The following is a 12,639-nucleotide window of genomic DNA, read 5'->3' on the forward strand; positions in this document are numbered from 1 at the left end:
ATCCCCCATTTTGTTGTCAGTGCCGTTAAGGCACTTTAAAAGCAAGCCCCATTCTCTAGTGGTTTCCTTTCCACTACAATAGTGTTGCAGTTGAACACGTCCTTTTAACAGTGTTTAATACAGCGACATGGTGGGAATGGCTGTATTAATCTACATGGCAGAGTGATTTTGTTAATCTTCCTGGACGCAGTTCTACTGAGAGAACATAGCTAATTAGCATATGCCTCTCCCCAAGAATGCCTCATTAGCATTCAGCATGGCCATGGGGCCAGCCCTTTGGATTGCTGCATGTCTTCATCTTGGAGAACCATGTAAAACGATGTTAAGGATTTTGAATTCGGCACTGGGTACTTAAGGGCTAGTAACCTTTGGAGTGAGAGACAATTACTTTTGCCATGTCACTAAGTGATGTATAGGAGATAACAGTACACACAATACCTTTACCTTGGAATTTGGGACGTACACCACCACAGATGGGAGTATTTGTTAAACTGTACGAGCTACACAGGATACGCATCAGAGGATTAGCTCTTTTGTTCACCGTTTATGTTTTTTGAAACTCTGTACAACTGAACAGGAAGAACAGTGAAAACATTAAGAGTAATGTAACCTGCTCCTGAAAGCATTCTACTTTGAGGAGGTACAATGTTTTGAGCTTGTAAATTACAGACTAACTACTGCTACTTCTGTGTTACAAATCATATAATAACTGCACCTAGCTTTATTAATCTTTCAGCTATAGATAAGCAATTTCAGTCATGATGATACACACTACAAAGTTATCTTGCCAAACTCCATAAAACACAAATAAATATACTGTGGTTAAATGTACAACTAATAGAAGTGAGTATGTAATACAAAACTCATTAAAAAATCAGATACTAGTTTTATACTTTGTTTTTAAATATATTTTAATATGATATTATAAAGTAATGCCACAACAAACAATTCTAAATAAAGTAATAGTATAGTTCTCAAAAAGAATAAAATTATGCTGGCCACATACAGGACCACCAGCCACTGCACAATCATAAAACAAAGAATAAAAAAAGGCCAAGCATAAGGCTTGCAAGACATCAGCTTAGTAATGTATCTAAGCTAACAGACATAAGCACCTGGTGAAGGCCAAACTTTGGTAAGGATAGCGGCACTTGCATCACAGTTGTACAGCATTTAAATAATATGATATAAAAAGTACGGCCTGTCATGAATGTAGCCTGTTCCCCACTGAGGTAACAGGAGAAGTGGGTTCCTGCTCCTCCCTAGTTCCCTGGTTGGAAAGGAAAAACAAACAAACTTTGGGCTAAACGGGTTTAACTCTGACACTTGCAACATGGAATCAAGTTAGTGTGCATTTGGCAGTGGCCAATATCTTAAAAAAAGGACACTGGAATTCTGCCATACTACACATATCATCTCACTAGAATCTAACTCTTGTACATTCATTCAGTAATCAGTTATAAAATCTTAAATTAAATCTCACAGGTTCAAACTCTCAGCACCATTCTGTACCATAAAACAGTTGAGGCAAAAGAGGTTTCATTGCATTGTGCTATTCAAATTTTTATTTATTTATTTTTTTATATGAGGATGGGGGTTTTCAGCAGCATATGGAATGATATTAATTTCATTCAGTGTACAGACGGGTGAAATTCCTGCACTGCTTTGCCTAATGGAATGACCCAGCTTTTAAGTGAAGTGTACAGGGGGAGAGGTTCCCCTACTGCTTTGCCTAATGGAATGACCCAACTTTTAAGTGAACTGGTTACATCTAGAAAGGATATGTAAAATGGCCCATTATTAAACAGCCTGCTTTCAATATTCCAGCAGCAAAAGTCCATTTTCTCTTACAGCCAAACTCCTGGACCTAAATGGTGAAATGGAGCATAGGTAGGAAGGAATTCTACTGATGTCTCAAAATAAAATGTTCAGAGTATACATCCAGTAAACAAACCAACCTAGACTGAGCGTCTCTACAAGGTACTGTCCTGGCACTGGTTGACCTGTTCCTGCAGGGCCTGAACACGAAGTCGCATCTGGTCCTCCGTTCCTTGAAGTACCTTAACCTCAATGGCATGGAAAACATACAGAACACCTGTGACCAGCAGCACTGTAAATGCCAGCACAGCCAACAGCTGGAATGACAGTCTGGGAAAAGTGTGCTCCGTCTCCATGATAACAAAAGGGACAAGTGCAATGACCAGCTCCAGGAACATGAGTACTAGTCCCAAGATCCCCATCCGTCCTGTTGAGTATCGCATCTGCTCAGCAGAGTGGACCCCCACCTTGATTTCAGTGCGGCATTCATTCAAAATGTTCACCAGCTCCAAGTTAACATCTAAAAAAAAAAAGGACATATAGATGTTCTGTGAAACAGCATTACACAATTGGTTCTAGAATAATAAACATGGTTTACTTTTAAAAGGGAAAAGCCACAGTAATATATTTCCTGACAAAAAACTGGTTCCCACAAGCATCCAAGTTTTTTTTTTTAATTAATAAATTATATCTAAGCCAATCTGCATGCCCTTATCAACCAGTAACTTACACCTCAAGTTAAGTAATTTCCCAGACAAATACTAATCAAAGCACTTGATGGCTCAACAGGTCGGTCTTTTTAGAAGCTGACCTCAGTTGTCAATATCATCAGGACCAAAGAAATTACAAATAAAATACAAAACAACTCGATTGTCACTTCAAACTCCTTTGAGCTAAACAGACTCTGGGAAAAAGTTTCAGATTCTAGATCAATACGTTCTACTGCTTCAGTTATAAATTAATATGTAAATAGCCTAATAAAATGTAACCACAGTATACCAGAATTTTTAAATTTTTGTTTAGAGCTTTTTCTCCCATAACTTGTATACAGCAAGTTTCTAATTAAAATGTTAAGCAGATACAGTTTTTCTATTAGCAGAAATGGTTCTCATGAACACAATTAGATACACAAAGCCAATCCAGGCATGGGAGATTTCCAGACACTGGATCCGTCCAAGTTTGGCTTTGTCAAAGGTCACGCTTACTGAACCAAGTTGATTTTTCTGAAAAGGTCATTAATGTAATGGATACTGCCTACCTGGATCTGGCTAAGGCATTTTATAAAATACCCAGTTGGGCATTGTCAACAAACTTACAGAACTAGGTATGAACCCCTTTATTACCTGCTGGATAGCCAGCTGGCTCACAGATAGGACCCTATGAGGTTAGGATCTCTACAAAGAGGCCGGTCACCAATGCAGTCCCTCAGAGCTCTGTGCTGGCTCTGCTTCTCTTTGGCATCTACTTCTCGGAGATCCAAGCCAATCACAAAGGCCTCTCTGGCTGATTATTGCAAATTGGGAACAGTCAATGAATCCCTAAATATGAAAATAACCTTTAGGAAGGTCTAACACAAACTCTTTGTGCCAAAGCCATGGCTTAAAACTCAGTGCCAAGGAATGCATTATAGTACTTTTTGGGACGTCTGTCACCCCGGGTAACTACATTATCAATAAAACACCCCTGAAGGTTGATTCACTAGTCAGAGATCTTGGAACACATGTAGATAGTAACCTAGCCTTCGACTAACGTGTCCAAGGTAGTACAAAAATCTTTATGTTGCTCAACTTATAAGCAATCTTTGCCTGGTGTACAAGGCACTCCTGGACCCTGTTTTGATGAAAGTTTTGTGCATCCACAAAACAAACTGCATCAGATCTGGTAGTACAAAAAGCCTAAATTTTGCTTGCGACAAATAGGACATGTCGTAGAGACAGATAGGTTTCTCAGAATTACCATTCTCTGGAACAGACTCCCCATCCATGTGAAACAGAGTTCCTACCCAACCCTATTTAAGTGCAAACTGGATCAATGGATGGATAATACGAAATTCACCCCTGTTCTGGCACCTATGTCTCTGATGAAAAGAGGCAGGTCAGCAAGTCACCCTCTACATAAATCAAATTTGAGGGCCACATTTTGGTTGTATGGCTAAGCTTATAATGGCGTTAGTGGTCATTAGCCTAGTATACGCCTATGAATCGATTTTCCTAGTTTGCCCATGTTTGGTAGCTAGCACTGTGGTGCATTCCTTACTCTACCACATTCTCACTTCCTCCATTTTTACTAAACCTTCTTCAATGTGCAGAATGCCCTGCTTGACCTCCACCCACTCAAGCAGGTCATTCTGTCAGTATGCTCACTTGCCAGTCTTTCTGTGAGGTGCATCCTCAGGTTCAGCCTGAAGTTGGTTCCTTCAGTCTGCATCGGACACCTCATGCTTTTCCTTTTCATCACTGCTCCCTCACATTCCCGCTTTAGGATCATATACACCCAGATCCGGTCTCCTTTACCTCTGTTTATTTACCAACTTCTTTCTTGTTCAGCAGGTGGGTCTTTCTGTTAATGTTTATCATAATGTAAACTCCATTCCTCTTTAGTTTCTCGTGTACCGTTTCCAGTAGTGCTATCTGCCAGAACCTGCACGACCTGTAGAAGTGCATGCAGTACTCTACATGGAGAGTTTGTACTTCTCTTTAAAGTGGATGTAAAGCCACTAGGTGTCTACAGTCCATTGATCTGACTAATTCAAGCCAATCAAATGTGCTGTAAGTCTTAAAGGGACCCTGTACCCCGCAGAATACCTCACTGTGTTTCAGTCACCATTAATTTATGTACAGGATTTGTGATGTAAGCAGTAACTTAGCAAATCACCCTCTATGCCTTCTTCACACAGATTATTTCAAAGTCTTATGTGCTGGCATGCCTGCCCCCTGCCCAGGGAGAAACAAATACAGCACTGACTGCTGCAGACATGTTTCTATTAATTTGTTTTACAGCATGCAGCGATTCTTCATGCAGACCAGTACTAAAATGTGAATTGCTCCTCAGGTAGCTTAGCACTTGTGTTATCCATTACTAGACGATGACTTGTTCGTCAGACAGCTTAGCCCTTAGTCTGATGCAGTCTGTTACTCAGATACGATTGGGAATGTTGCTCATATCTGAGTAATGGACATCCAACTGTAGAGCCGACTGAGGAGCTGCACTGTGCCGTGAAACAAATTAATGCGAACCTGCAGCAGCTCGTGGCACTCACGACCGTAAACAAAGTGCTGCTACTTGAAAAGGGTCTGGAAACAGGATTAGAACTTAATAAGCCAAGTGAAGTGGTAAGCACATCTTGATTCTGAATGTGGAATGCAGACTGTAACTGGAGCCTGTAATGTGGCTACTCAATTTACATGCTGCAGTTATAGTCAGCACTCCACATTCAGAATTAACGTAATACAAGTTACAGACCTACACATAAAAAATATCCCACCATTAGCACTTATTTGGCACCTCCAAGCCTGTCTGCTTCACAGGAATCACTATAGAATTAGATCCTGATCTGATGCAATCTAATTATGTCCAATCCAAGCCCCCAGATTTAAATAACTTCAAATTCTGACAAAGTAAAAAGGGAATTATCACCTAGATAATTGTCTCCATACTGTTAACTTTTTTCTGCCAAGCAGACTCCTCATCAACTGAAAAGTACCAGCTTGAATTACATAAGATTTTATGTAAATCCATAAGTTGACTGAGGCAACAAGTGTTTTCATAACTTCAAAGTTTGTGTTCCCTTTGTGGAGTCCCATGCAGCCATAAGAAAACAGACTCCACATTTGTGGAATATGTTAGGGTTGCCAGGCAGGAGTCTAATGCCCATTTGGGCACGTCAACACAAGCACTAATCTATCGGAAAAACTGAGTTTGTTCCACAGTCTTGAAATTGAGCATGATGCAAATCTAGTTTGTGTAATGGGTGTACTGTCCCTTAGAGCCCCGTTAGTGGACACCATCTCCAGTCCTAATAAGAGTTCAGCAACAAAAAAGCCTTTAAAGGCTAAACAGACTGTGACAAAACCAGAAAAGAAAGAATAAAAAAGACTCAAAAATGAAGTCTTTCAGGATAGGACATATTCTGACAGGCAGGGATACTTTTAGAAAACGTTCTTTCGACACCTTGAACGGATACCATTTCCCACATAGGATGTGAACAGAAGAGTATAACATACAATGAATATCCAGTTTACTAAATCAGGAGGCCTGGATGCCACACATCTGAAAATAAGACCCGCAACCTTCAAAACTTTACATCCAATTATCTTAGCATTCTCACTTTGTGTCTTTCGGCTTTTTCCCGGTTAGGGGTCGCCACAGCAAAACTTCGGTCCGCTAATGATTGGCAGTAGATTTTTTACGTGCCGAGTTTGCCAGCCCTAACGCACAACCTTCAATGAAGGTACGCCCATTCACGCATGCCTCCACACAGAAGATGTACTAGCTGAGAATCGAACGGCATAACGTCTTGCTGTGAGGCAACAATGCTACAGCAGCACCACCACCGCAGTTATCTTAGCATTCTCACTAATACTCGCAATTTTGCTTATTATGATTCCAAAATTTTTGTAACACTTCACGGTGTTTATAAAAATTTCCAAGATTTATAGTGCATTTGGTCTTCACAGGTCCAAAACACATTACACTGCTTTTATGGTAATTTAAATTACAAACATTTCCACTTAGTTCAGTCTAACAATGAAGAAAGGTAAGCATAAATAATGTACAGTCATACAGTCGTTTTTATTTACTACAGAATACCCTAATTTGATATCAGCATATTATGGTAATCTATACTTGTTTCATGCTGGCAGAAATGGGGAAAAAAAAGGTCCCAATACAGTAGTGCTCAATTTGGTTCAATTTGATCTCTAACTTGAACTGTCTACATTAAACAAATCCTGTGATCCGCTCACCTACACTCAGCAAGCAGGTTTCCTGAATTTTTCCAGTTCCAGGCAAAAAGAAGAAAAAGAAGGCTAAGGCAGGCTTTAAACATGTGTGCACCTTGCTTATTTTTATGTGATGACATGAAGCCATTGGGTGCAATGCAAGGGTCTATTGTTGACAGACTTGTGTTCCTGCTTCACATAATAAATATATATACTATTACCCACATTACAATATACTACTTATTGTATTACCTTTGTCTATAACCTCATTCCTGTCTGAACGGTGACTATAATGACCTGTTCATTTACTCTTAGACCCACAAGTAAGTAGCAAAATCTCAGCATTCTTTACCTCAAGTTCAGAGAACAGAAGAACTTTCCTTTCATTTTAGCTAGGACAATGGCAGACAAGGCCTGTAGAGTATCTTGCATACAAATGACAGTTGTCTTTAACCAGGAGAAAGTGATATTGATGCCCAGTGATTCAGAAAGAAATCCACTGCTGTCTGTAAGAACTGTGGCCAAAGAGGGGTGTTTACACAATGGGGTAAACTGTGATTCAGAGACAAGTTAACCGCGATGAGGAAATACCTCATAATCAGCTAATTTGCAAGTCTCTGAATCACCACTATCTGCTAGCTCTAATCAGCACTTTCCTGTGATAATTAACACTGGCAGCCCATGCACCATAGTGGCAGCACCCCATCATTCACTTTCCCACACACACGCATACAGTGAAACACACCACTGTACACCTTTACCTGTCTGTTATTTTTCCCTGCCTCTGACTGATAGATGATTACAGTCAGTTAATAATGCCAGATATTAGATATTCATATATCTTATTGTTCAGAAATGTACAGTTGCTTAAGTCCTACTTACTTCTAACAGCTGATGTCTGAATTCCTCACTGCCTCAGTGGCATTTTGGGTTAATTGCCACAGTAAGTCAGTACTGGCCAACATTCAAAAGCACAGACTCCCCTTCCTCTCTCTTCATGTGACAAGTGATTGTCTAGAGCATATTTTTCCTTCAATAAAGAAGAAAGAACCTGTAACAAGAATGATCTAGGAAGAGTACATTTGCAGCCAATCGCAATACCATATAAAAAAACACACACATAAATCCAACAACTGAATCAAAGGGTTTGAAACCCACCTCAACTATGCACAATCTGAGGTTGGTGGGTGGGTGCAGCCACTGAGGTAGTAAGGAATTTGAGCAACTAATGTTACAGTTAAGCAGGACTTGCACAACTGTACTATGGTCATCATTCCCACTGCCAGAGTGGTATTTTGGGTAGATTCCCAAAGCTGGAAGGATAAGGGATCCAGGAGCCCCTGGAGAATATTCCTAGCAATGCCTGCTCTGGACCTTGAAAAGCATCTAGTTTGTAGTGCTTTGTGATGGTATGAACAGAGGACCAGGTTGCTGCTTCTAGAATCCACCCCTTTCCAGTATGCCATCAAACAGAATAAGGCCATTATTGAGTGAGCCTTAATCTTACCTGGATGAAATTTACCATGGTGGGAGCAAGAGAAAAAAAAGAGAACAACGATTGTGCAGTAGTTTGCTTAGAGACGGGTTGATCTTTCTTAGCTCTTTGTACAGGAAACAAATAGATGTTTTACATTCCTAAACGGCTTTGTTCTGTCAAAGGGGCATCTGAGCTGCCTGTGCAAGGTAAGTAGAACCTCTTCTCCCTTGTTTTTTTCAGCCAGGATAGAACACTTTGAGATTGTGCAACGTATGTAGAACCTCTTCTCCCTTGTTTTTTTCAGCCAGGATAGAACACTTTGAGATTGTGCAAGGTAAGTAGAACCTCTTCTCCCTTGTTTTTTTCAGTCAGGATAGAACACTTTGAGATTGATGGCTTGATTCATGGTAAGTTCAGAAACCACTTTAGGCATGAATGATGGATAGTGTGTAACACAACTCTGTCCTTGTGAACAATCACATAGGGCTGGACGAGTACGAGAGGCTGCTGCTCCCTTACCGATATCAGAGCAGTAAGTAAAACAGTCTTTCAAGTAATGAACCACAAATCAGCCCGACAGGCAGCTTCAGAAGGTAAGGTCAAATTTTCAAGAGCAAATGTGAGATCCTAGGGAGGAGGAATTTGCTTTCAAGAGGGTCTCACATACAACGCTCCATTCATAAACTGTTTGACCACAAAAAGAGATGAAAGTGGAGATCTGTGGGTAGAATAGTCGAGATGGCTGCAAGATGCATAAAAAAGAAGTTATGTACTCACCATAACGTTCCATCCGAGTAGGTACTTCATTTGTCTGCAACCTGTGGGTTATCGGATCCAATCTCGGATCCGAGCCGGCAGCTTTACTAGCTAAAAGATCCGAGCTCCTAGCTCCTCCCCTTACCCATAATCCATGCAACATACTCCCTTTCCCCAGATCGAGTTTGCCTATACTAGCAACCAAGACCCTCGACCGAGAACCATAACCTACCGCCTAACTGCATGAACCAAAGTCATTCATAGTCAGGAAGCACGATCCTGGATGGGGGGGGGCATGGAGGGGGGGGTCGGTTGCAGACAAATGAAGCACCTACTCAGATGGAACGTTATGGTGAGTACATAACTTCTTTATCTGAAGTAGTTACTTCATTTGTTCTGCAACCTGTTGGATAGAGTCCCCAGCTACCTAAAAAAGCCATGGGAGGTCCTCAAGGAAGGATATTCCGGAGCACTGCGGAGCCAAAGGAAGCCCTACTTCTGGATATCATATCCAACTTATAATGAGAGATGAATGTATGAGAAGAGGACCAAGTCGCTGCTGAAAGTACAGTTGTGTACACTTACCATAAATGTAGATGTTCCAGTGTCTTCACTGTTGCAGTCATGACTGTAGGGTTCTCCCCTGCTGGCAGGCAGTCCTCGGTCGGCCAGAATCCCAAAGTCTGGGTCCGGCATCGGCTGTTCAGCCATGCTCCCTGACATCAGAGCGCCAGGAGTATAAAGCTGACAGCCGACGCCATGTTCTCCAGTTTTTCTTGCCCCAGATGTCAGGTGTTCCAAAATGAGTAAGATCCCATACCCTTTGCAAATACACCTCAGAAGAAGGGTGAAAAAAAGGAACCACACAAAAGAAAAAAATAAGAGGGGACAGGAGGGAGGGAAACCAAGACTGCAACAGTGAACACACTCGAACATCTTCATTTATGGTAAGTGTACACAACTGTACTATGTTCATCGTGTTTCACTGTTGCAGTCATGACTGTAGGGTTGAATCCCAAAGAAGAATAAAAGGGAGGTGGTCATAAAGTAGAGGGGGAGACTAAAAGGCCCTGCAAGACTGCAGAAGCAAAGCCTGCCCTAGACTTAGAGTAAAGAGGTAGATTGTAGTGCTTAGAAAACGTATGCACTGAACTCCAAGTTGCAGCTTCCAAAATGTCCTTGTTGGAACTCCTCTGAGGAAGGCAGCTGAAGTGGCAGCAACTCTGGTAGAGTGAGTCCTTATAGTCCCTGGGATTTGCTTTCCATGGTGTGAATAGCAAAATCTGATTCCATGAGCAATCCATTTGGAAATGGTCTGTTTTGAAATAGCTTTACCTTGGGAACTTGAAGCATAAGAAAAACAATTGCTCTGATTTCCTGATATCCTTGGTTCTGTCCAGGTAAAAACGCAGTTGTCTGTGTACATCCAAGGAATGCAAGATCCTTTCCCCCTTATTTTGAGGAGTGGGGAAAAAAGTTGGCAAGTGAATAGTTTGATTTAAAGCCACTTTGGAAATCACCTTAGGCATGAAAGTAGAATTCGTCCTTAAAGACACCCTGTCTTGATGAAAAATAATATAAGGTTCAACAGCCATGAGAGCTTGCAACTCCGAAACTCTCCTGGCAGAGGTCAGAGCTAACAGGATGGCCGTCTTCCAAGATAAAAACTTGATGTCAGATGTGGCAGCAGGCTCAAAAGGAGGTAAGGTGAGTTTTTCCAAAACATAGTTGAGATCCCAAGCAGAAATGGGAGGAGATCTAGGGGGCCTTAAGTTCTTAGCTCCTCTGAGAAACTGTCTCATGAGCTGGTGGGAAAAAATTGGAGGGTCTGTATTATAATGAGCAGAAATAGCAGAGGCATTTATCTTTATGGAAGAGAAAGAGAGACCCTTATGTAAGAGGTCTGTCAGGTAAAGTAAAATCAGAGCGATGTTAGGAATAAGAGGATCTGAATCCTGAGCCTGCATCCAGGAACAAAATCTTTTCCATTTTCCTGCATAAGATTTGCTAGTTCTAGGACGTCTGGCTTCTAAAATGACATCCATAACCTGCTTGGGTAGGAGAGAATGAATCAAAGACCCTGGATTAACCAGGCCGCCAGGCTGAGAGTTTTGACATGGGAGCGCAGAACCTGACCCTGGTGTTGAGACAGAAGGTTCGGAGTCTGTGGTAAAACCCAAGGGGGCTCCAGACAAAGGTTTTTCAGTGTTGGGTACCAAAACTGTCGAGGCCAATTTGGGGCCAGCAAGATTATCATCTTGGGCTTGTCCTGTTTGATCTTTAATAATACCCGTGGAAGAAGCGGAAGAGGTGGAAAGGCATACCCCGAGAGGTTTCTCCAACTGAATGATAGTGCATCCACTTTCCAAGCTAGTTCGTGGAATGTCCTGGTGCAAAAAATCTGTAGTTGATGATTGAGGTGGGATGCAAAGAGGTCTATGTGTGGACATCCCCAGACTGCTGTAATCATCTTGAATATTTCGGTGTCCAGCATCCATTCATGTGGGTCCGACAGGTTTCTGCTCAGACTGTCTGCCAGGAAGTTTTGCTTCCCTGGTAGAAACTGAGCTTGAAGGTCCAGTTTGCAAGCTAGAGCTGTGTTCCAAAGATTCATGGCTAGTCTGCAAAGGGGATAGGAAAGAGATCCCCCTTGCTTGTTTATGTACCACACAACTGTGGTGTTGTCTGCCCGTATCAGTAGTTGTCCTGGTTGTAGAAGATTCCTGAAGGCCAATAGAGCTTTCTGAACGGCTAACATTTCCTTTAAATTGATATGCAGGTGCTTCTGATCCTTTGTCCAAAGGCCCTGCAGACAGTTGCCCTGAAAATGGGCTCCCCATGCATAATCTGAGGCGTCCGTGGTTAGTATCTGAGTGGCAGGAGGCAGATTGAAGGGTTTTCCTTTGTTTAGAGTACATGCCTTGGACCATCAAAGGAATTCCTTTTGAAGACAAGGCAGGACGGTGATCTGTATGTCTAAGCTGTGGCAATGCTGAGACCATACACTTTTTAGGTACCACTGTATTTTCCTCATATGTAGTCTTGCATATGGTACGAGAAGTATGCAGGAGGCCATGTAACCCAAAGCCTGCAGGAAATTCCTTGCAGATAGCCGAGTTAATATTGCCAAGATTTTGAAAGTTGAAGCCAGCTGTAATTGTTTTTCTCTAGATGCTGGAGTAAGACATCCTTGCTGTCTGCCTGAATAAGACAGTCGTCCAGATAAGGGTAAATTTGAATTCCCTTGAGTCTGCAATAAGCTACTACTGGAGCCAGGCATTTGGTGAAGACCCTGGGTGCAGTAGACAATCCAAAGGGCAGCGCAGAGAATTGATAGTGCCTCGATCCGGCCTTGAACCTGAGGTATTTTCTGCATTCCTGCCTGATGGGAATGTGTAAATATGCCTCCTTTAAATCCAAAGTTACCATCCATGCATTTTTGGTCAGCATTGGATGTAGCTGCTGTAGAGTAAGCATCTTGAATTTTGGTATCTCGAGCAGAGCCCCTCACTGACTCTCTTCAAGAGAAATCTTGATGAGTGGATGGGAGATCGAACGTTTACCCCAGGGTTCACATCTGTGTCACTGCTAGACAGGGGCACAGTAAACTAATTCTATTATATAAGGGGACCTTCATTGTGTCACTAC

The 12,639-nt window shown here is 41.8% G+C and overlaps 1 protein-coding gene across 2 annotated transcripts in view; it reads right to left on the bottom strand.

The window, feature by feature from the left end:
- Window positions 1-885: 885 nt before the first annotated feature.
- The window catches only part of SMPD2 (sphingomyelin phosphodiesterase 2), a 423,565-nt gene continuing 411,811 nt past the window's right edge, over window positions 886-12,639 (bottom strand). For both annotated transcript variants that reach the window (XM_044076594.1, XM_044076593.1), the window contains one exon: window positions 886-2,338. In XM_044076594.1, coding sequence (XP_043932529.1) covers window positions 1,974-2,338 — 365 coding nt within the window. In that variant the 3' untranslated portion in view covers window positions 886-1,973. The remainder of the gene's footprint in view (window positions 2,339-12,639) is intronic.

Source organism: Protopterus annectens, chromosome 7.part0 (genome assembly GCF_019279795.1).
Source record: "Protopterus annectens isolate FY-2018-M chromosome 7.part0, PAN1.0, whole genome shotgun sequence".
Lineage (NCBI taxonomy): Eukaryota > Metazoa > Chordata > Ceratodontiformes > Protopteridae > Protopterus > Protopterus annectens.